The 21,873-nt window shown below is 33.6% G+C and overlaps 1 protein-coding gene across 1 annotated transcript; it reads right to left on the reverse strand.

Annotated features, from left to right (window-relative positions):
• Nucleotides 1–20,401: 20,401 nt before the first annotated feature.
• On the reverse strand, nucleotides 20,402–20,839 carry LOC149886216 (uncharacterized). The gene has a single exon (XM_090094344.1). It carries the CDS (start codon nucleotides 20,837–20,839, stop codon nucleotides 20,402–20,404), a length of 438 nt encoding a protein of 145 aa, XP_089950470.1.
• Between the last annotated feature and the right edge of the window lie 1,034 nt (nucleotides 20,840–21,873).

Genomic DNA, 21,873 nt, shown 5'->3' on the forward strand with positions numbered 1-21,873 from the left:
CATTTTTATGTCATGATATAGGTAAGTGATCCAAAGGTGAACACAAATAACACCGATTTCGTATTATAGTTTATATTTTGAAGATCAATACCGTTAACATTAGTTACTTTTAAATCAATTGGTTACCAATAAAATTGTTACTCTACTTACAAAAAATAAAGCTGTTAAAACAGATAAATTTGTTTTTAATAGTCGCTATAAATGTGCTATATTTGGAAAACTTTTGGTAACATGTCCCATATAAAACACCTAGACACCGCAACCACGCATAACTTCGCTAAATCATATATATTCAGAGATTCTTTAACATCTTGCCATACTTTTTGCAGTCTTGTGTACAAACCTCTTCTTGGACCCTTTGTTTTTTCACCTGTAAGAGCCTCCATGAAATGTGATGTACGGACTTCCAATATATGTCTCTAGCACGTAAACCATAAAAGTGGAACATCTAGACTGGAGGCAAGAATGGCAACAGCTCCAGAAAATATCCCAGTATTTGATGGTGTAGTGTCACAACATATAGAATAAACTTGATCTGTAATACCAAGCATGTTAAGGATAACTTCAAATTGATCACAACCTTTGGAGCTCTTGGCTTGAACCACTTTCAAGAGTATATCATCTGTATCTTCTATGTATCCTTCTTGATAAGTTGATTTAATCCAGATTCACACAACCTTTTTTACATAGAGCTGCTACCATTAAAGTTTGAGGTCTTATGCCAACATTATATCTTGCAGAAACTGCAGTTATGCATTCTTATCAGAATCTTCTTCAGAGGGTTGTTCATTAACAGATTCAGGGTCAGAATTTTCATACTCAAAGGAGTTTTCCTGTTCATGCTTTTCTGCTGGAGCTAAGTATGCATTGATTTTCTGTTTCTCTGTTTCTTTTATCATTCTTAGAACAAAGACGGTCAGAAGGAATCTTTTTCTCAGTATTTGGAACAGAAATATCAAAGAGACAGTTACTTTCCTCAATAAAATCCAATTGCATCTTCTCAAATCAATCTTCATATGAATCCCAATTTAAACTGCGTAATTTTCGCGTCTTTATATACTTCTGATCCAGCATTAGAATCTTTTCTCTAACAAAAGCCAAATATGAAATCACCAAAACCAGCTTTCGAAAAAAGGCATCGAGCAATTAATCTCGAGATGTACTGCTCGTGATAGCAATCAGGTAAACAAGCATAAATATATTATTTTTCGTATCCTCACCCTACCTTTTGTTAGAAGGGAGAACTAAAATAAAAACGATGATACTACTAGGAATTGCCGATTCTGGCTCATATTAAATTTATCCGTATTTCACCCTTAAATATGTCTTTTTTGTCTGGCTCTTCATGTCATACCTATTTCCGCATTTTTAATGAACGATTATTTTTTCTTGATATAATTCGGGACGTTATTATTGTCGGTTATTTTATACGTGGGTAGGTCTGTGTACTGAATTTTTGATACAGTAAAAACCTCCTTAGCCCATCTTGGTTTGTAATCTTTTTCAAAATTTGACTTCTTTTTCGTTATCCTAATTTTATCACCAATGGTGAATTTTGTTTGTACATCTCCATATAAATTAAACAAAACGACGTATTTATTCTTTTTATCGCTGGCTTCAACTGGAGTCATTTTAATGGAAGAGTGTTTTGTGTTATTTTAATTGTTTACCATTTCATCTAAAACGTCAATATATTTTTTAGTATTATAAGCCGAAAAAAACTTGAACATTTTTTCTTTCATCGTTCTATTCCAGCGTTCAACTACACAACTTTTTTCTTCATTTTCAGTGGAGTACAACTGCACGGCCAACGCATTCATATACTTGTTATGAAACTTTTTTCCTTTATCCATTTTTGAGCACCTTCTTTCTTTAAAGATTTTACTTAAAGCGTCAGCCACATTAAGGCCAGTTTTACTTTCTAAGGGTGCAATGCATCTGTACTTTGAAAATACATCTGTAACCATGAGTAAGTATTTTATACCGTAATTGAATTTTGAAAAAGATTGCATGTCCACTAAATCAGCGGCCCATATTTCATCTATATCATTTACATTCACTTTTCTTCTTCTGAAATAATAAATCACTGGTTTATGAAGTTCGTTTGCGAATTGATCAGTCCATTTCAGTTCTTCATTTTTTTCTTTTTCACTGACCGCTGGTAGTTTTTTTGAACCCCAAGTCCAAACTTTGCTTTACCGTTGATGATTGGTTTGATTATTTTTCTTTCGTTTATTTCTTTTTGTGTTGGATTTGGTATAAAGTTCATTTCTTCAAGCATCATTTGATCTGCAAAATTTCTATTTTGCCGGTCGTTAAAATGTTTATAGGCGAGATCGTGATAGTATACGGCATTATCCACCCTATCAACAAGTTTGCTCCAATCTTTATATGCATCAGTGGACGTGAGCTTTTCATCCAAGTTTGTACCGGGACCGGCAAATTTCATACCAGGAATGTGCATTTCTCCAGGAAATTTAGCACACGGTAGTTTGATTTTGCTGGATATTTTGTTGATGGAGTTGACAAAATCTCCTCTTTTTTCGAAGATAAAATTTTGTTTTTTGTTGTTCCGCAAACGGAGCAAGTTCCTTTAAGCATATTTCTATTGTTTTTGCTAATAGAATTTCTCTAGTTTTGTGTATCTGTTTCTTTTCTACATTTAACGCAGTACATTTTTTAACATAATAAAAAAATGGAAATTACCGGTTTGTCATGGGATGTAGATAAGATTAAAAAGAGTAATGACAAATTATTACCTAGAAGTATACAAGGTATAGTTGTTGGAAAGTCTGGTTGTGGAAAAACTACTTTGCTATTGATTCTTTTACTAAAACCTGGATGGTTTGATTACAACAATTTGCAAGTTTTTGGAAAATCTCTTTTTCAGCCAGAGTATAAAAACTGAAAAGTTTTTTTGAGAAAATATTACCGAAAGGTGTCATTCTTAAAACGTTTGATAATAAAAATCGTATTAAAGAAGAAGGTAAGAGTGCTGGTTTCGTCATAGAGGAGATTTCAAAAAAAACGGAAAGACAAAACAGATATGGAGTGTCAGTTTTTTAAACAGCTGATGACGTACCAGATCCTAAAGATTTTGATTCTTGTAAGAATAATTTGATGATATTTGATGGTTTAAAATTAACAAAGCATAATAAGTGTAAAAATGATAAAATACGATAAAGTTGGTTCAGCATATCTTGACGGGAAAAAAAACGAACGACATATATGCATTCTCCCCAAGCGTTGGTCCTGGATATAAAGTTTTTGAGAAACCTACAGATCGTATTTATCTTTCATAAGTTACTGGTGTAATTTCGGATGTGGTTACACAGTTAGTTGATGAAGACGGAAATAAAGTTGATGTGCGAAATGATGCAATAACTATTAGATTTCATATACGGGAAAAACGATCTTCTATTTATCCTGGAATATTTACAGCATCTTTGGCTAAATTTTTTAGAAAGATATGATTTTTTTTTTTTCCGTAAGTTATAAAAAACAAAATGAGTAGTTACGAAAGTATTAAAGTGAATATATCACAGGGTCAAGCTGATAAAATAAAAAAAGCAATTCAAGACGGAAACTCTGTTAACATTAAATCTCATCAAGATATAGATGGTAATCACGTCCTAGCAGTGACGAAGACTCAGTTGAAAAAAGTTATAAAAGCGTACAAAAATGGTAAAGGTGCTAAACTTACACTAAGTCAAAGACAACTTGCACACAACTCGAAAGTAGAAGGCGGATTTATTGGAGCTCTTCTACTATTATTAGGTAAGCTTGGAACCACATTTGCAACAAGAGTAGCTCCAAATTTAGCAACAGGATTACTAGGAGGAGTTGCTTCGTCTGCTGGTTCTGCTATGGTATACAAAATTTTTGGTGGAGGAGTAGTGTATGTGAAAAAGAATGGAAGAGAAATGAAAATGAAAGCTGGAGGATCAGGCTTGTTTTTAACACCTTGGATAAAAGGAGGATCTATAGGAGACGGTATTTACTCAGCGGAAATGGATATGAATCAGTGGGAGCAGGTTTATTGCTAGGACAAAAATCACCATTCTCTAGCATTCCATTTTTGCATTTGATTCTTTAAAAAAAATATTTTAATTTAAAAAATATTTTTCTTATCATAATAAAAAAAATGAACACTCCTTACAAGTTGTTTAAGCATAATGGTGCAGAGATTCTACATTATAATTTGATAAAAAATTTAGATTACCAAAGCAAGACAAAAGAGGCGATACCAAAAAAGACAGAATCGATTGTTTTAAAACATTTGGTTTTAGAGCATCTTCCAGTGTTTGCTAATGGAAGACTTGAGATATTTGCATAAAAAGACAATAAACTAAATCCTTAATTACATCAGAAATTATCTTTATTGATTGGTATTCAAAAAACATGAGGTGTTGCTTTAGTGACGTTGAGGGAGGAGATAAAATCCAAACTAGATTATTTTAAACATGATATTATATTAGCAGAGTCAATTGATCAAATTATAATGAAAATTCATAGTAACAGCAAGTCAGACGTGATTATCAAAATAGGAGAAAGTTTATGCTTTATAAATTTTATAAGTTAAATTTTTTTTCTCTTCTTTATAAAATGGAATGTTATTGCAATATCAATTGTGATAAACTGTATTCCGTTCTTCCAAACGCTCCGGTGGAAGACGGACATAGCTATAGGCTTCAAAAAATCAACGAAATACAGAAAGAGATAGAGAATGAAAGGGAGAAGAGGATGATGTTGAGTAAATAGTATCACAGAGCTGTAAGAATCATCTCATCTGTAGATAGCGCATTGCAAGAAGGTGGAATTGCACTTGGTACTATTGGGTTAGGCTTTTTAACAACAATCATTGCAGCTCCAGTGGTGATTGCATGCGAGAGTGTTGAACTAGCAGCAGGGTTTTTATCGATCATTTGAGGGCAAGTTAACAAAAAGCTGAGCTTAAAAGCAGAAAAGCATGAAAAAATAAAAGTGCTAGCTGATTCAAAGCTAAATACCATAAGCGATTATATTTCAAAGTTATTAAAAGATGGAAACATAAGCGACAGCGAGTACGAGCTGACTCTTGGTGAGCTTCAAAAATTTAAATCCATGCTTGAGGATATTAGAACAAAAGTGAGAGGTCAGATCGATGAAATTGCTAAGGAGACACTGATCAAACTAGGGAGAGAAGAGGCTATTAAGACGTTTCAAAACAAAAAAAAAAGGAAAAATGCGCATCGGAAAAGTTGAAATATCGCTAAGCAACGATGACATCATTATTGGGGATAAGACATATAAAGGTACAAAAGGGTTTTGGGAACTGGTAACAAAGAATGAACCAGATGGGTATGATGATGAAGATCTTAAAATTTACAAGAGTATACTTTTAGATACGAGTGCAATCAGAACTAAAGCATATCCAAATAAGATAAAATAAGCCTAGAGCGTCTAAGAGGTGTGAAGTATACAAAAATAGTAGCAAAAATGTGGAAAGATGAGAAGTTAAAAAATAAGGGTAAAAAAGGGAAAGGTGTAATTATCCTTCCAGGAGATCCAAACGCGCTTGTAGAAAGATTTAACTTGAGCGTTGCTTCATGGAGAGCTGGAAATACAGGGTCTAGAAATGAGGCTGTGCGATGAGCTTTTAAGACAAGGAATGAAAAATAGAGAGGAATATAAAGCAATACAAAATATTTTGCGCTAAGTTATATGGATCCAAAGGATCTAAAAGCCCTGAGCCTAACCGTGCGATAAACAGATGAGAAAAAAAAAAAGCTTTATAAAAATGATCATTTATAACAAAAATAGGTATATGAAAAAATATGTTATTGGTGGGAGTGGTATAATTGATACAATTAAAAATTTTTAAAGAAGAGCAGTAGCGGCAAAGGCGTCTAAACCATCACTAGCTTTACTCAATAAAATGGCAGCAAGTGAGTTTGGAAGAAAGGCAACCACAGCTGCAAGATCACCAGGAAAAGAGCCAGCTTCTTATGCTTTATCCACTGCTAAAGACTTTGTTAACAATAAATGGAAAAAAGCGATCGAGAAAGTGCATACAGGTTCTGGAACAGCAAAACCGGAACCAAAAAATCTATCAAAAAAAAGGCGTTTAGTACACCAGCGTCAAGCGCGTCAATGGATGAATTATACGATTCAATGTTTGGAGGGTCGTTGAAAAATAGGTCAAAAAAGATATCAACGGAAAATGCCATTAGAATACAAGATCTTGTAAATATGGGAAAGGGGGTTATGAGAACTTTGTAAATTCTTCGAATTCCTAAAAATCAGCGATTTTTAAAAATCCCTGGAATAATCTTTGATTTTTATAATAAAATTTTTTTTATATTTCGTATATAAAAAATGACAACTTCCGATATTTTAGATTTTACAGAAATCCCAATTGCCGATGTGGGAATAAAAAAATTTTAGTTTCACGGGCACATGCCAGACAGTAATGCAAGTATAAATAATGCTGTAGAAATAAGAATCAACATCATGCACCAAGACTTGTTTACGCTTCCGTCTGAAGCATACATCTTGTCTAAACAATGGTATAATGCACATGTTCAGCCAGATATCCTATCATTTGTCGAATTAAGAAGTGGAAACAGTATGTAATCCAGGACAAGCAACAACGATTGGATATCTTAAATATCCAGTGGAGTTTCAATGTTAGAAGGTATGAATCAGCTTTGGCAAAGAGACACCACAGATACAGCAGATTTTACTTAAACCACTGGAAACGCTGGGCAAAGAGTAAGACAAAATTACACCATCCAGCAGCCTGTTACAAGAGGATCATTTTCATTCTGCATACCGCTCAAGCACATTTTTGGATTCTGCGATGATTACGATAAAGTGGTTTATGGATTTAAACACACTCTAACTCTTGTGAGAATAAGCGATGATAATGCGATTTATAGAAATGCCGCTGCAGCAACAGGAAAAGTAACCCTTGATAAATTGTCCTTGTTTATGCCGCACGTCCTTCCAGCTGATTCTGAAAAATTAAATCTTTACAAAGTCATTGAAAAGAAGGTGACTGTGCCAGTAGCATTCGGATCAAAACAGTCTGATACAGCTGTCGCACCTAAAGCCAACACATTCAATTGGAGGTTAGGTACTAAAACAGCTAGTCAAAGACCAAGATACATTATTTTTGAATTTTAAGCCGATAAAGATGGTAGTCTAAAGAGTAACCCGTCCATATTCGATCATTGCAACTTGAAAACATTTATGCCACCTTAAATCCGGAAAGATTTCCTGCTGTTGATTACAACTTGTCATTTGCAAACAACCGATTCTCAAGAGCCTATAGAGATGCTGCCAAGTTTCATAATAAGTATTATTGAGTTAGTGAGATAGTTTCACAGCCTAACTTATCTGCATTAAACTAAAGATATATTTGCCCACTTTTTGTGATTGAAGTGAACAAGCAGTCTAAAAAATCAAAATCTACAGTAGTGGATGTGCAAATTAATGCAACATTTAATACAAACGTTCCTGATAACACTCGCGCCTTGTCATCTCTGATAAAATGATGCAGTTTAATCAGACGGAAGCAAATTGAACATTTTATAGGTGCTTCACGCCCACATGAATTAGGTCTTTCAGAACTACATGAATTAAATTCTTTAAAACAATCTAACAAGTTTTTAAATTTCTTTAATTTGTAAAAATCAATTAAAGAAATTTTTTCTTGACATAATAAAAATGAGATACACGAAAAAAGATTTGAAAAAATAACTAAAAGAAAACGGCATCTCTAAAACGTTGGACAATTTAGTGGCGCTGTTAACGATTGCAATTGAAAATAATTTGATAGATGAAAATTTGGTGATGGAAGATGTAAAAGAAGAGGAGGAAAAGAAACCTGTTAGAAGACCTAGATTAGAAAAAACTGAAAAAGTAAAAAAAGCATTGATCCCAAGTAAGATAAGCTAAAATTTATTAGAAAAAAGCCTGTAACTGTAAGACTGACAAATGTTGAAACAGCAAAAGTTATTGAGCACAACTCTTTGTAAAAAGCGATTAGAGAGACGAAACACGGTCGGAATTACGTAGAGCTACGTGATGGAAAGGTGGACAATGGATTTAAAATAGAAATATTAAATTCTGAGAAGTTAAAAAAATCAAAAGATTTTTCCATGGATCCAAAGGATTTGAATTAGATAAAAACTGTGGACGTGAAGCAGCTAATTCATGTGGATCCAAAGGATCTAAAAAATCATGTTAAAAAATGACTTAAGATTTTTTATCGCATGATTTAACAAGAAAAAAAATGCGCAACTTTCATCCTTTTTTTCTTGAATGCAGTATGAGAGAAACCGATATGCATAAGAAAAAGCATCTTGAGCTTCTTGCAGTTGGAATAGGAGATGTTATTAATGATTTTGTTTACTCCACCGAAAACGGAAATTTTCAAATCCCGAAAGTATTCAGTGATGAAGATAGAGACAAGCTTTACAAACTCGTGTGGAGTGACGAAACAGAATTTTTACAAACTGAGAAAGAGATCAAAGAGCATATCAGTAATTGGAACAACTTAAAGAGAAGAGACAAGCTAAGAGCTATCGATAAGTATGTGCTTCATTTAGATTGCGATTTTGAAGAGAAAAAAAGGATCAAGAGCAACATAACCATCGCTATATTCCTTAGCCTGATTGAATCAAACGACAATGTGTACAAGGGCTATGAAATTAAAGTAATTAAAGGATACAATATTTCAAAACTGGCAAAAACGCATAAATAGATTTTTAAATTTTTTAACAAGAAAATTTAAAATGAAAAAATAAAAATGAAATGACATAATAAAAATCTTGCGCTATAAAAAATGGAAAACAAAAATGTCAAAGAGTAGCGAAAAATCGCAAAAGAGCAAAAAATAAAATATTACTACAAGCGTAATAAGGGTGATCTTGTTAGAGCCTTAGCATCATTTCAAAGACCGGTTCCTGCTCCTAGACCGATTATTCAAAGACCGGCTCCTGCTTCGCGTCCTGTACCTGTAAGACTAGTTCCTGCTCCGCGTCCTATACCTGCTCCTAGACCGGTGAGACATATCCTAGACGAGCCTGTTCCATTATTGTTTTCATCACCTGTGTTAGTACTTGGATTAATTTTAAGGTTTATGAATAGATATAGCGATTAGGTTAACTGGATAAATCCGTACATACCAGAACCGGTAAAGAAGAAAGTAGACGAGGTGGGCGTGGATATTAACGAAAAAATAGAGTATCTCAAATCGCTCGTATTAGGAACAACATACAAGAGACTAATTCAGTTTAAATTGGCAAGGCATGCTGCAGATCGTATCACTAATTTTTGTATAAAGTTGAAGGCGAACATCATGATGTTTCTGCATTCTTAACTTTGGCAAGAGAGGGAGATATAAAAATACTAAGAGAGAATGGAAATAAAAAAAATGCACTTTGTTCTGACGCGTGAGATGGAATGTGTTAGCATTTTACCAGGAGAGGTAACAACTCGAATTGTCCCTTTTTCATCCAACTCTGGAATTGTATTAGAGTCGACTGATTTGGAAAAGTTTTTTGACCGAGTGAAAGAAACAATCATGGAAAACATGAAAAAATACAAGTTGGGATCAAATTGTAGAGTTTCTGCCATTGTTAAGATGGATATAAACATGAATGATTACAACCCCATTAGTGCAAGGTCATACATCCCTCTAGACCCTTTTCTACCGAACAAAAAGGTAATCATCAACATGATCAACAAAGACAATGAATGCTTTAATTGGTGTGTCACAAGGGCTTTGAACATGAGATCTAAAAACCAATAGAGAATTGATGAAGATTTTATTGAAAAGTTGAAAGAATTGAATTGAAATGGGATAAAATTTCCAGTCTCACTCCATCAATTCAAGAAATTTGAGAAAAATAATGAAGATGTAAGTGTTAATGTTTTTAAATGAGAAAATAAATCCATTTACCCTTTGAGGATATCAAAGTATTGTGACAGATTAAACAAAATCGATTTGTTTCTCATTTCAAACGAGGAGACTTCACATTATTGTTTTATTAAATGTTTGAGTTGACTCATATCCTCTCAATCATCCAAAACTCAGCACAAAACATATTATTGCAGAAATTGTTTGCAGGGGCTAAATTCAGAAGAAGCGCTAAACAAGCATTTGACTTATTGCAAAGAGCATAGTTCTGTTAGAATCGAACTTCCTGAAAGGAATTCATCAATGCAGTACTGTCATAGAGATAGATCGATGAGTTGTTGCTCAGAAAAGGTGTGTACCCCTACGATTGGGTTGACTCAATGGATAAACTCTCTGAGATGCAATTACCACCAAAAGAGTCATTCTTCTCTAAACCCAACGATGAAGGAATAAGCGATGAAAACTCCTCACTCGCCAAAAATGTGTGGAATGAGTTTAAATGCAAGGTATTTAGAGACTATCATGATTTATACAATGTTTTATACTTGCTGATGTTAGCAGATGTGTTTGAGAATTTTGGAGATGTTGGCATGAACAATTACAAACTCGATCCTGCTTAGTATTTAACATCTCCTGGACAAGCCACGCTCAAGATGACAAAAACAAGATTGGAACTGCTTAGTGATTTTGACATGATATTAGTGATTAAGAAAGTGATTCGCGGAGGAACAAGCATGATATCAAGCCGATTAGGAACTTTAAATAATAAATACATGGGAGATTTGTTTGATCGAAGCAAAGAGTCTACTTACATTCAATACTTGGATGCTAACAACTTGTACGGATGGGCTATGAGCATCCCTCTTCCAACGCACAGTTTTGAGTGGATGAGCGAAAGCGAGTTAACACATTGAAAATCTTTGCTGCGTATATTAGAAGGGTATTTGGATTATCCGGAAAGTTTTCATGACGATCACAACGACGATCCTTTAGCGCCTGAAAGAATGACAATAGACAAAGTGGACAAACTCATTCCAAACTTGAACGATAAGAAGAATTATGTCATTCACTTTAAAAATCTCAAATTTTATGAAAGGTTAGGATTAAAAATTGCAAAGATACACAGAGGGTTAAAGTTTGAAGAGCCAGATTTGTTGAAAGAATAAATTGATCTCAATACAAATTTAAGAACTAAAGCTACAAACAACTTTGATAAGGATTTTTTCAAGCTGATGAACAAATCGGTGTTTGGTAAAACAATGGGAAACATTGAAAAACGAGTGGACGTGAGACTGGTCACAAAAAGGGAAGAAGCTATGAAATTGTCTTCTAAACCCAATTACGATATTTGATGAAAACTTGATAGCGGTGCACATGAAAAGAACAAAATTAGTTTATGACAAGCCGATCTATTTGGCTATGTGCATATTGGATTTAAGCAAAACTTTGATGTTTGAACTTGATTATGATTAATAAAGAAAATGTATTCTGATCGGGCAAAGTTGTTGCTGACAGATACAGACTCGTTGATTTACGAGATCAAGACATATGACTTTAAAAAAGACATTTCAAAAGATTTAGAGAGTAAATTCGACACGAGTGAATTTGATAAAGACCATCCAGCCATTAACAATTATGGGTTTAAGGTTGGTGCAAAAAAAAGGTGATAGGAATGTTTAAAGATGAGACTTCAGGAAAACAGATTGAAGAATTTGTTGGACTCAGATCAAAGTTGTATTCTTACAAACTACATGAAAAAGATTACAAAAAATGCAAAGGGGTAAAGAAAAAGGTTGTTAAAAAATACATCTCACATGAGGATTACAAAGACTGTTTGGTAAGTAAAAAAGAGCAGGTCAGGAGCATTAGCGTGATAAGATCCAATTTACATGAAGTATACACAGAAGAAAATAACAAGGTGGCACTGAGTGCAGATGATGATAAAGGAGTCATCCTAGAGGAAATGGAATACTCATGTTGGCATACGGGCATTACAAGTTGAAAAAAGTTCATGAATAACAAAATGAGTGACAAATTTATTAATGTAGAGGGAATTGTCTTGCCAAACGAGCCTCTTATTAACGTTAAACTGATAGAGGCAGCAAAAGAAATAAATATAAAAAACTTTAAAGGCGTTTTTGTCAGAGATGAATTACCAAAAAAGGTGAGTAATAAAGAATGCGGAATAGTCAATACAGGAGATTCAAGCACTAGCCGTTTTCATTGGATCTGTTGGCGAAAAGACGGGGGTGAAAAATATAGTTTTGACTAATATGCCCAACCTCCTCCCGTCGAGCTCGTAAACTTCTTGAAAAGTCCAGTTTACTACAATAGCGAAAGAGTTCAGTTTGGTGACACTTCTTGCTGTGGCCACTAAGTTTTAAAAAGTTTGATGAAGGGTATGACTTTCAAAGCGTTGTCTTAGTTACTTTAGTGAAATTTTTTAAAAAATGCTCACATAAAAATGATTGACAAATTCGGTAGAACAGAACTGGCGAAATATTTCTCTGATACACTTACACCCTCACTGGCTAATTATATGTTTATAAGAGCAGATGGAAATAGCACTATCACTTCAGACAGTGATTTCAACTCTAACAAAATAATAAACTTGGCTGAGCCAGTCAACTCGCATGACGCCGTTACAAAAAGCTGTGTTGATACTCATTCGTCAGGTGGAACTGGTGGAGGAACTTCAGAAACCATCAAGTCAGACCTCGGTTTAAAATTTTACATATTGGTCAATGTGAATGAACATTCAAGCTTGCACGACGCTGCTACAAAAAACTATGTAGATATAAGCTCTAGTATGCGTATAAAAACAGACGGATCTAGCACGATTAGCGGCGACCTTGATTAAAACTCACATAAATTGATCAACGTGTCCGATCCAACCAGTTAACGCAATGCTGCAACAAAAAACTATGTGGACACTAACGTAGCATAATCAAATATCATTTACACAGACATTAACATGACGTCACACAAACTAACAATTCTAGCTGAGCCCACATTACCAACAGACTCTGCTACTAAAAACTATGTAGATACTCATGCATCTTCTGGAATAGGAGTTATAACCTCAGACCTCGATTTAAATTCACACAAGTTAACAAATGTGCTAGATCCTGCAAACTTGTAAGACGCTGCAACAAAAAACTATGTGGATGTTTCATCACAAAAATCTAACATTCTAGGACTAGTTCCAAATTCAAGCTTTTCAAGCTTAGGTCTAAAGTCTCAAACTATGGCAGCAGGTTTGTCTGATGCAGTTACAGTTTTCGTCTACTCTGACGGCCCTGGAGTTCTATGAAGGTAATGGTTAGCTATCAATGGAACTGTCACAAACGGGTTGTCCAACCCTGGAAATGTTCATATTAGAATATTTGCAGATGGAGAAATTGGAGTTGGAAATTATTCAGAAACTACAGAAGGTATTGGTACGGACAACACTGCTCTTGCTTGCAACTTACTGTTCTCCCCTCTCGGAGGACCGTTTTATGCACACTCTTTGCTAGGTTGCAACGTTTTCAACACTTTTTCGTTGGGAGGATATCTTATACTTGACAGCCGTTTAGAAAAAGCTTAGACATACAATTGTTAAACAAAACAGCTTCAACAATAACCTACTGGATTCAGCCCTTCATATCAATTTACCACAATCCCACCGCTAATCTCATCCATTAAATTGTACTCAAGCATTCAGATAATAAAACACAACTTACGAGCATTCAGATAATAAAACACAACTTACGAGCATTCAGATAATAAAACACAACTTACGAGCATTTACCTCCAGACAATGGTACTGTACTCAATCCTTAGACACCCTAAAATGCAAGCAACTACACTCACTTTGTTGAATACGATAACGGCAGCAAATGCATTTTTTTATCCTCTGGATGCGAAGATAACTAAATAACAAACAAATATAAACAAACATCAAAATAAATAACTTGAAACAAAAAAAAAAGCGCCACCCTCACACTTGCATAGTCAGAAACAGCTCAGCGAAATCAATCCTACACAAACACAAGTAGACGTTCTGGTAAATTATCTGGTAGAGGGTCCATCAGTTGTTGAGCAAGTCTGCATTTTCTGCTTTTACATTTGTTGGATTTTGATTCTGCATCTTGGATTTCTTTTCGTCCTCGAATAATCCAATATCGTTCTGATAACTTAATTAATAAATGATTTGTTCTCAGAACATGAATTCCTTTCACATGGTAATGTTTAACAATCAGTTTTGTAACCGTAAAACCTCACGACAAAGTGATTGGATACTTAACATTGTAAGGCAAGTTTTAAGCATTTCGTAATTGACTACGAGAGCGTGATAAGCTAACTTCATCAATTTGTGGATTTAAACAAAAAATATTGCTTGATACTGATTTGCTTTTCCGCTTTTAAGGTTGTTGTATTCTTCTTTGAAGTTTTCCTGTTGAGCTTTAACAATAATTTCATTTTCGCTTTCATGATATTCATCAGCTGTTATAACACCTATCGTACGCAAATCAATTTTACATCGACAGTTATTTATAAATCAATATATTCATCCGTTTTCCCTGACAAGTCTTTTGCAACATGAGAATTGATTAATATCAAGCAATTGATTTACTACTTCAGAAGATAATGCAAAATTCATTAATACAGCGTTTTTCTTTACTTCAGTTGAAATTTTTTGTGTGATTTCAACGTGATTCTGAAGCCATTTCTCCGCTAAAGAGTTCAGGGAGCTTAGTCCATGCCATCATACATTATTGTTTTTTAACTCATTTACTAATGTTCCTCAAGATATCATATTCGGTATATTAGTTTTTGTAGGTATGTACGTCGATTGATTTATTTGAGTCTTTGATTCAATGAGTCCGACGCGGTTAGCAACATATGGTTTCAACTTTCGACTGTGATTCCTTATCCACCATAAAACGAAAAGACTTTCACACCATATAGTTACGTCTTTAATTACGTGCTTCAAGGCCTTAACAATCTTCTCTGCAAGTCGTAAACCGAGAACAGCTCCTAGTAACTCAAGTCTTGATATACTGATTGATTGCAAGGGCTTACTCGGGCCTTTGACATTATGATCACACAGGTCACATCTCCGGTGTCATATAACGATTGTTGATAAGCAACAGCACCGTTTGCTTACAAGATGCAACCGTAAAAATGTGTATAGATCGGTTTATAACTGCTAAAGTCGTTCGTAGGCACCTAGGAATGTTTATCATAGAAAGATCTCTCAGTTCTTGAAACCATTGATCAACATTTTTCAAAATCCTATCCGGAATTCAAACGTCCCACTCAATTCCGTCAATCTACAATTCAAGCATGATTATTTTTATTCGAATGATGTATGGTGATAAAAAAACCCAATGGATCCAACAAAAACGCTATTTTTTTAGCAAAAATCTTTTTCTATATACCGTATTTTCTTTGGTAGTGATAGAATGAAAAGTAAATAAATCAGGTTTTGCTTTCAAGACCACTCCAAGCGTTTTCATAGCAGTTAGTTCTCCAGAATCTAGATTTACATGTTTTCGACGATCATTTTTGGGTGTTACTTAAAGAACTTCGACTAAGTTTGAAAGCCCTTTTCGTGCAAACACTCCTGCCGAACTTCATTGTAGCGTGAGTTCTTTGTATATTTGAATTCCTACTTTTTCATTAACCACAGAACATATTGTATCATTTACGTAAGTAAACGATACAATAATTTCAAGAACAGCTTTAAGAGCAGCTTCAGAAGCTAAAGTAAATGTTTGTGCAAAATTTCTTGCTTGTTCTTGCGTGTTCTTGTTCTCGTCAACCAAGATTAAAACTCTTGGTTGATACTTTGGAAATCTTTAGAAATTTATGTGTAAAAACATATGGTTTAGATCATGCATGGTAATACACTGCGGCAGGACTAGTACGAGATGCTGCTCTTAAACTAAGTGGTATTAAATTTGAATTGCTTACAGATTCTAATATGTTACTAGCTTCTGAAAAAATTAAAAGAGGTGGAATATCTGTAGTTTCTAAAAGGTATGCAAAAACTAAGAATAAGAATATGTGAGATGAATACAGTAAAGATGAACCGCAAAAGCGATCATTAATCTAGATGCTAATGGTCTTAACTCAAGTGAAATATTTAATCCTCTTCCTGCAGAAGACAGAAGATAAATTTGATTGATGGAAAAATCATGCTTGTATTTTTGAAGTCGTTTCGGAATATCAAAATCAATTGCGTGATTTACCTAATGAGTGTCCTTCTAGTTCCTAATTTAAACAATAAAAAAAGGATATGTTGATCATTATGAGACTCAGATATGAGACAAAATTACATGTGAAATATGGTAAGATATTCATGAAATTTTATGCAAACATGTTCATAAAGTTTAATGAAAGCCCCCGTGGTTAAAGCAATATATAGAATTCAATGCAGACATGAGAGTAAAGGTTGAAGATGAGCTAATTAATAATGCTGTATTTGGAAAAACTATAAAAAATATGAGTTGATACTAGAATTGATTTTAGATCAGCTAATGAAGAAGTAAATGTAAACTAGCTACCTAACGAAACTTCAAACATTATATTATGATTGATATAAATCTAGAAGCTATGGATAAGATCAAGGCAAAGTTGTTATTTACGAAACCAGTCTCGTTAGGCATGGGTATTCTGGTTATAGCTATAATAAAATGTTTGAATTTCATTATGGCTATATGAAGAAAAAATACGGAGGAAAGCTAATTATTGATAACAGATACAGGCAGTTTAATCTTCGAAATAGAAACTTAAGATGTTTAAAGAGGTAGTGCTCCAGATGTTAAAGCAAGATTTTATGCGAGTGAGTTTAAAACAAATCATCCAAATGGTGTTAAAACAGGACGAAATAAAAATTTTCATGATATGTTCAAACCTGAAGAAAAGGGGGAGATTTTTATAAAGATTATTTTTTTTAAAGTTAAAACTATATACCTTACAGATGCAGTTTATAAGATTTGAGTAGAAATAAAAATCTATAAAAAAAAAACCTGTAAAAATTGCTTCTTTAATAAGAAAAATGTTATGAGATCAATGAATATGATTCGTAGTCGTAGACACATTGTAAATGCAGAAGAAGTAAATATATTGGCTTTGAGTTTTGGTGATGATAAAAAGAGTTTCACAGTTCTATAGTACACAATAGAAAATTTTAGAGATGCGTTTATTAAACATGCGAGACCGCACAGGTTCCATTATTCCTTCGGAGCTTAAAGAAATATTTTTATATAAAAAAAGGTATTGTATGAAATGTAAAAAGTTACTGAACCTGATGGTGAAGAGTTTAAACCCTCAAATTATGGTATATGGTATATGGTATAAATATTTTAAGTATTTGGCATTAAAAAAACTCAATTTGAAAAAGCTCGTTCAAACCACTCTTCTTCAGCTAAATCTCCACCAAATGACTGGAAGGCTGAAGATGAAACAATTTCTATTCTTAACAAGCTACTCTTTGAAATGCACTTATCTGGTCATATCTTTATTGCTCCTTGCACAGAACAAGGCGAAGATTGAACGAAGTCTTACACCAAAAGAATGGAGCGAAATTATTTATAGAGTTGATAATACTGTATATCATCATGATGTATGCCATCTACTAAATAAAGACATCCACTTGCAATACTGTATGATAAACTAATGTCGGAAAAAATGGATAGTACTGATAGTCCATTGTTTAGGGAAAAATTTGATAAGCTTATTGTTAAAAAGATTATTGGAACAAAGATGAAATTCGGAATCGGATTGTCAGGCGTGTGAGACTGCACAGCGTGCTGCGCTATAGCTCCTAGGGATTTGTTAAATGGGTGTGACCTATAGATTATCACTGATTCTTTAAAAAAAAAAAGAGAATGTTGTACAAAGCACCAAAACTCAATAGACTTGTGAGTTACATAAACAAGTAAAAATAAAATATGCAAAAGAAAAGTTATTGTTAAAAGTATAGATGAAATATAGGCCGCTGATCTATTTGACATACAAACATTCTACAAATCTAACAAAGTTTTAAAATACCTTTTGGCAGCCATTGGTATTTTCACAAACTACTGCTGGTCACTTCCTCTAAAATATTTAGCTGGTGAGACTATAGTAAGAGCATTTAACACTTTGTTCAACGAAAGAAACCCGGACAAAATTTCGGTTTACAAAGGTAAGGAAGCTTATATTAGAGATGTACAAAATCTTATTGAGATTTACTCTAGATTATTTTGAAAATGAAGAGAAATCGAGAATAGCGGAGAGACAAAATCGCAGGATGAAAGAAAAAATGTGAAAATACTTCAGCGCCAAATCAACTCATGTATATTTTAATGTTTTGGCTCAGTTAAAGAATATAATAATTATATTCACTCTTCGGTTAAAGTTACTCTAGTGGGTTCTAGCTTAAAGATTAACTGAAGTATAATGTGGAAAATTTTACACACAGAAAAATTTAAAAGAGTAGAACCGAAGCCAAAACGAAAATTTTCAGTTAGTGATAGAGTAAGAATAAGAAAAAAAAACTTATATCTTCGAAAAGGGTCACATAACCACTTGAACTGAAGAAATATATACAGCACCTGTTGTACGAAGTACAACTTCAGTGACAAATAAGATTAAATACTTATATGGTGAAGAAAAGCTGGAACATTTTATGAAGAAGAAAATACCAAAGACAAAACGAAATTTAATTAAGATCAAAAATATAGGGAGAAAAAGTGTTATCCAGACTCATTCAACTCATGGTAAGATAATGATTTATTCTACATTCCAAGATTATTACTGATATGTTATTTACAATACTGAGAAGTTTACCTCTTGTTGATGGTTGCATAATTGATATCGCTAAAAAAATCATTCAAAATATAAAACTATGATACTCTGTGGCAATCACGATAAATTGTTAAATTGCATGCATGCAATTATGTTTGATTTTTTGGTCAATCTTTTGGTCATTTTTCTGTTGCTTGCTTGTAAAAATTCGAGTGTTGAGTAGTAATATAATTATTTTATATAATAATATAATCGACTTCGGCAACTAGTAGCTTTGGTCGCAAATCTGCTCGTCAAGTTCTTTTTGTTTTTTGAAACTCTCGATTTTTTCTTCATGGAAACCAGGCTTAGAAATGAAAACCTTAGTTAAAACCAGTTTTAGAAAAGAGAAAGAAAGCTTTTGATTCAACAAAATTTAAAAATCTTCTGCTGGGAGCCTCGTTGTTTTAACACAATCAAAAAAAAAAAAGAGCTCTTTGTTTAATTTTGTTTCGTTTTTTAATTTCAAAAGAAAAGAAACAAGTTAAGAAGAAAAGAAAGATATTGACGTCTTTCAATTTGGACGAAAAAGTTAATCTTTTACATTGCATATCACTGTCGTAATCATAGTAAATTTTTCTAAGTGAACATTTATATTAGGTTGTCAAAGATGAAATTTAAGAAGGAAAAAGCAAAATTATTTGACTATTAAGAAACAAAAGGAGTTATTTTATTCATATTATAAGTAATATGAATACATTATAAGAATGAATTCATATTACTTACACATTTTTGCCATTCAGATAGGTAGTTTACTCATAAACCAGACCGGTGTGTAAAACTCTAGAGGACAAGAGCAAATAATTTTCTGGAAAACTAGTTTTCTTGAATTGCTTGTATGAAAATAATTTGCAATTAAAAGGTTTTCAAAAACTTTCAAGTGACAATCAATGAAGACTAGGCCTGGTCAGTAAGGATGATTAATAAGGAGTTCAAACTCCATGTGTTGAGATTTATATTCATTTGCGCAGTGTGTTGTTTAGCATTAAGTGGTAATATTACTTTGACTTATTAACAACCTAGACTGTTATACTTCAAGATTTTTCATTAATTTTTATTGATGGTTTCAGTATACTTTTGGTGTAATTAATGAATTAAGTGAACAAAAAAAAGAACTGAAAATTCCCCTATAATAAAAAGCATGCAAGGCAGGGCCGGCGCCAGAGCATTTGGCACCCTTAGCGAATCTGACACACTGCGTCTCTACCCCTTCCCCAACTTACTTTCACAAAGAAATGCTTAAGTTATGATATTACATTTTGTATTCATATTCGGAAGAACACATACATGCATCATCATAAAGAAGCGTGTATTCGTGTAACTTTATAATATATAAATAATTTCAAAACTTCCCTTTTCGCAATTTTGCTTTTGCATATGTAGAAACGAGTTCCGTCTGGTTAATGTTTCTAGCAATATCATGTTCACTTGACAGAGTAGCTAATTCAGGAAGTCTTTCTAGCTGCATAGACGTTCTCAAAAATGTTTTTATCAGTTTGAGTTTTGAGAAGCTTTGCTCACCGCAAGCAAAGGAGCTGGAAGTGTCAAGAGGGTTCTTAATGCTATAACAGTGTTGGGGAGACAATCTGTTAGATTTTTTTTTAATTTAAAATTTAGTAAATCTAATGGCAATGTGCACCTTTCAACTCGACTTGAAATTGATTTCAGCTCGCTTCACAGATCAACTGCATCGATATCTTTAAAGTCTCCATGTTGCAAAGCTTTCTCAAGATTCAAACAATGTTCTATAACTTCTTTGCTAGTTATACTCTGTAAACCGTGAATATCATAGAGAAAACCAAACAACGAACTTATTGTTTGTATAAAAATAAATCCTTCATCAACCGATTGTATTGCTGTGTCAAGAATAGCAAAGTAAAAGTTTATTTTGAGTTTTTCATTTGGATCTTGAATAGATTCTTTATCTCCTTCATACATAAATTGTTTATTCTTTCTTCTGATACGGGTTGTTTCGGCTTCAAAAAGTGCAGGTATCTCTAACCTCACTGCAATTTTAACTGCATCTACTAGAATTTTCTTAAACTCCAGTTCATTTCTGCGATTTACAAGAAACGTCTTTATTTTCTGAAGATAGTTTATGGCGCCTTTCATATCTAAATCTTTTGCCTAAAGTAGCTTACTAGTCATATTGATCTAAAACAACACGTCGTTCCACACAACCAGAGAAACGACAAACTTAAAACTAAAAACAGCGTTTGCAATAAACCGTGCATCTACCCGTGTTGAATTACCGGACGTTCCTGTTTAATTTGTGTTGTTCGCAAACTCTGCCAGAGGATCGTAGATATCACCAAGTTGATAACGGAGAGGTTTTAAACCATCAACTTGGCTTTCCCACCTTGTTTCACTCAGTGGTTTAACAGTGAGATTAAAAACATGTCGTGTTAAAACTATCCAGCGACGAGTTGATGCAGGAAAAAATACATATACGCGTTGCACCAGATCAAAGAAGGCTGTTGCTTCTAAGCAACATTTAAAAGGATCATTAACAGCCAAAATCAATGTATGGGCAAAACAAGGAATAAACAATGCTCAGGATTGACTTCTTAAATTCTTCGTTGGACACCCTTAATTTTCCCCTTCATATTTCTGCCATACTCATATACTTGACCGGGCAAGTTTTCAATAGATAAAGACATCTTGCCTAACTGCTTAATGATAGTTTCAGCCATACCAGTACCAGTTATCTCCTTTAGAGGCATAAAATCTAAGAAATGTTTCTTTATAGATTCTGTTGCTCCAACGCCATTTCTGGATTTAAAATCGCATCCAAAAAGCGAATGATCATATTCATTTGCTCAACATGACCAGCATCAGGTGTGCAATCTATAATTATTGAAAAGTACTTAGCATCACGAGCAGATGTTAGAATTTGTTGTTTGATTGCATTTGATAAAAGATGAATCAAATAATTTTGTATGTCTTTGCCTAGGTAATGTACATGTGTTTCATTGCCTTTAATCTTTCGAATATACTCATCCATAAGTGGGTCAAACAAAGCAAAAAATTCCACAAAATTCAGAAAGTTTCCGTTAACAGCAGTGTTCAGTTTCTCATGTGTTCCACGAAAAGCAAAGTTTTACATACCAAAAACTCTAACTAAAGCTATCGGCAGTTTCAAGATT

This window comes from Hydra viridissima, unplaced genomic scaffold (genome assembly GCF_058129835.1).
Source record: "Hydra viridissima isolate aposymbiotic clone 2 unplaced genomic scaffold, HvirCarnegie_v1 scaffold_7, whole genome shotgun sequence".
Taxonomy (NCBI): Eukaryota; Metazoa; Cnidaria; class Hydrozoa; order Anthoathecata; family Hydridae; genus Hydra; species Hydra viridissima.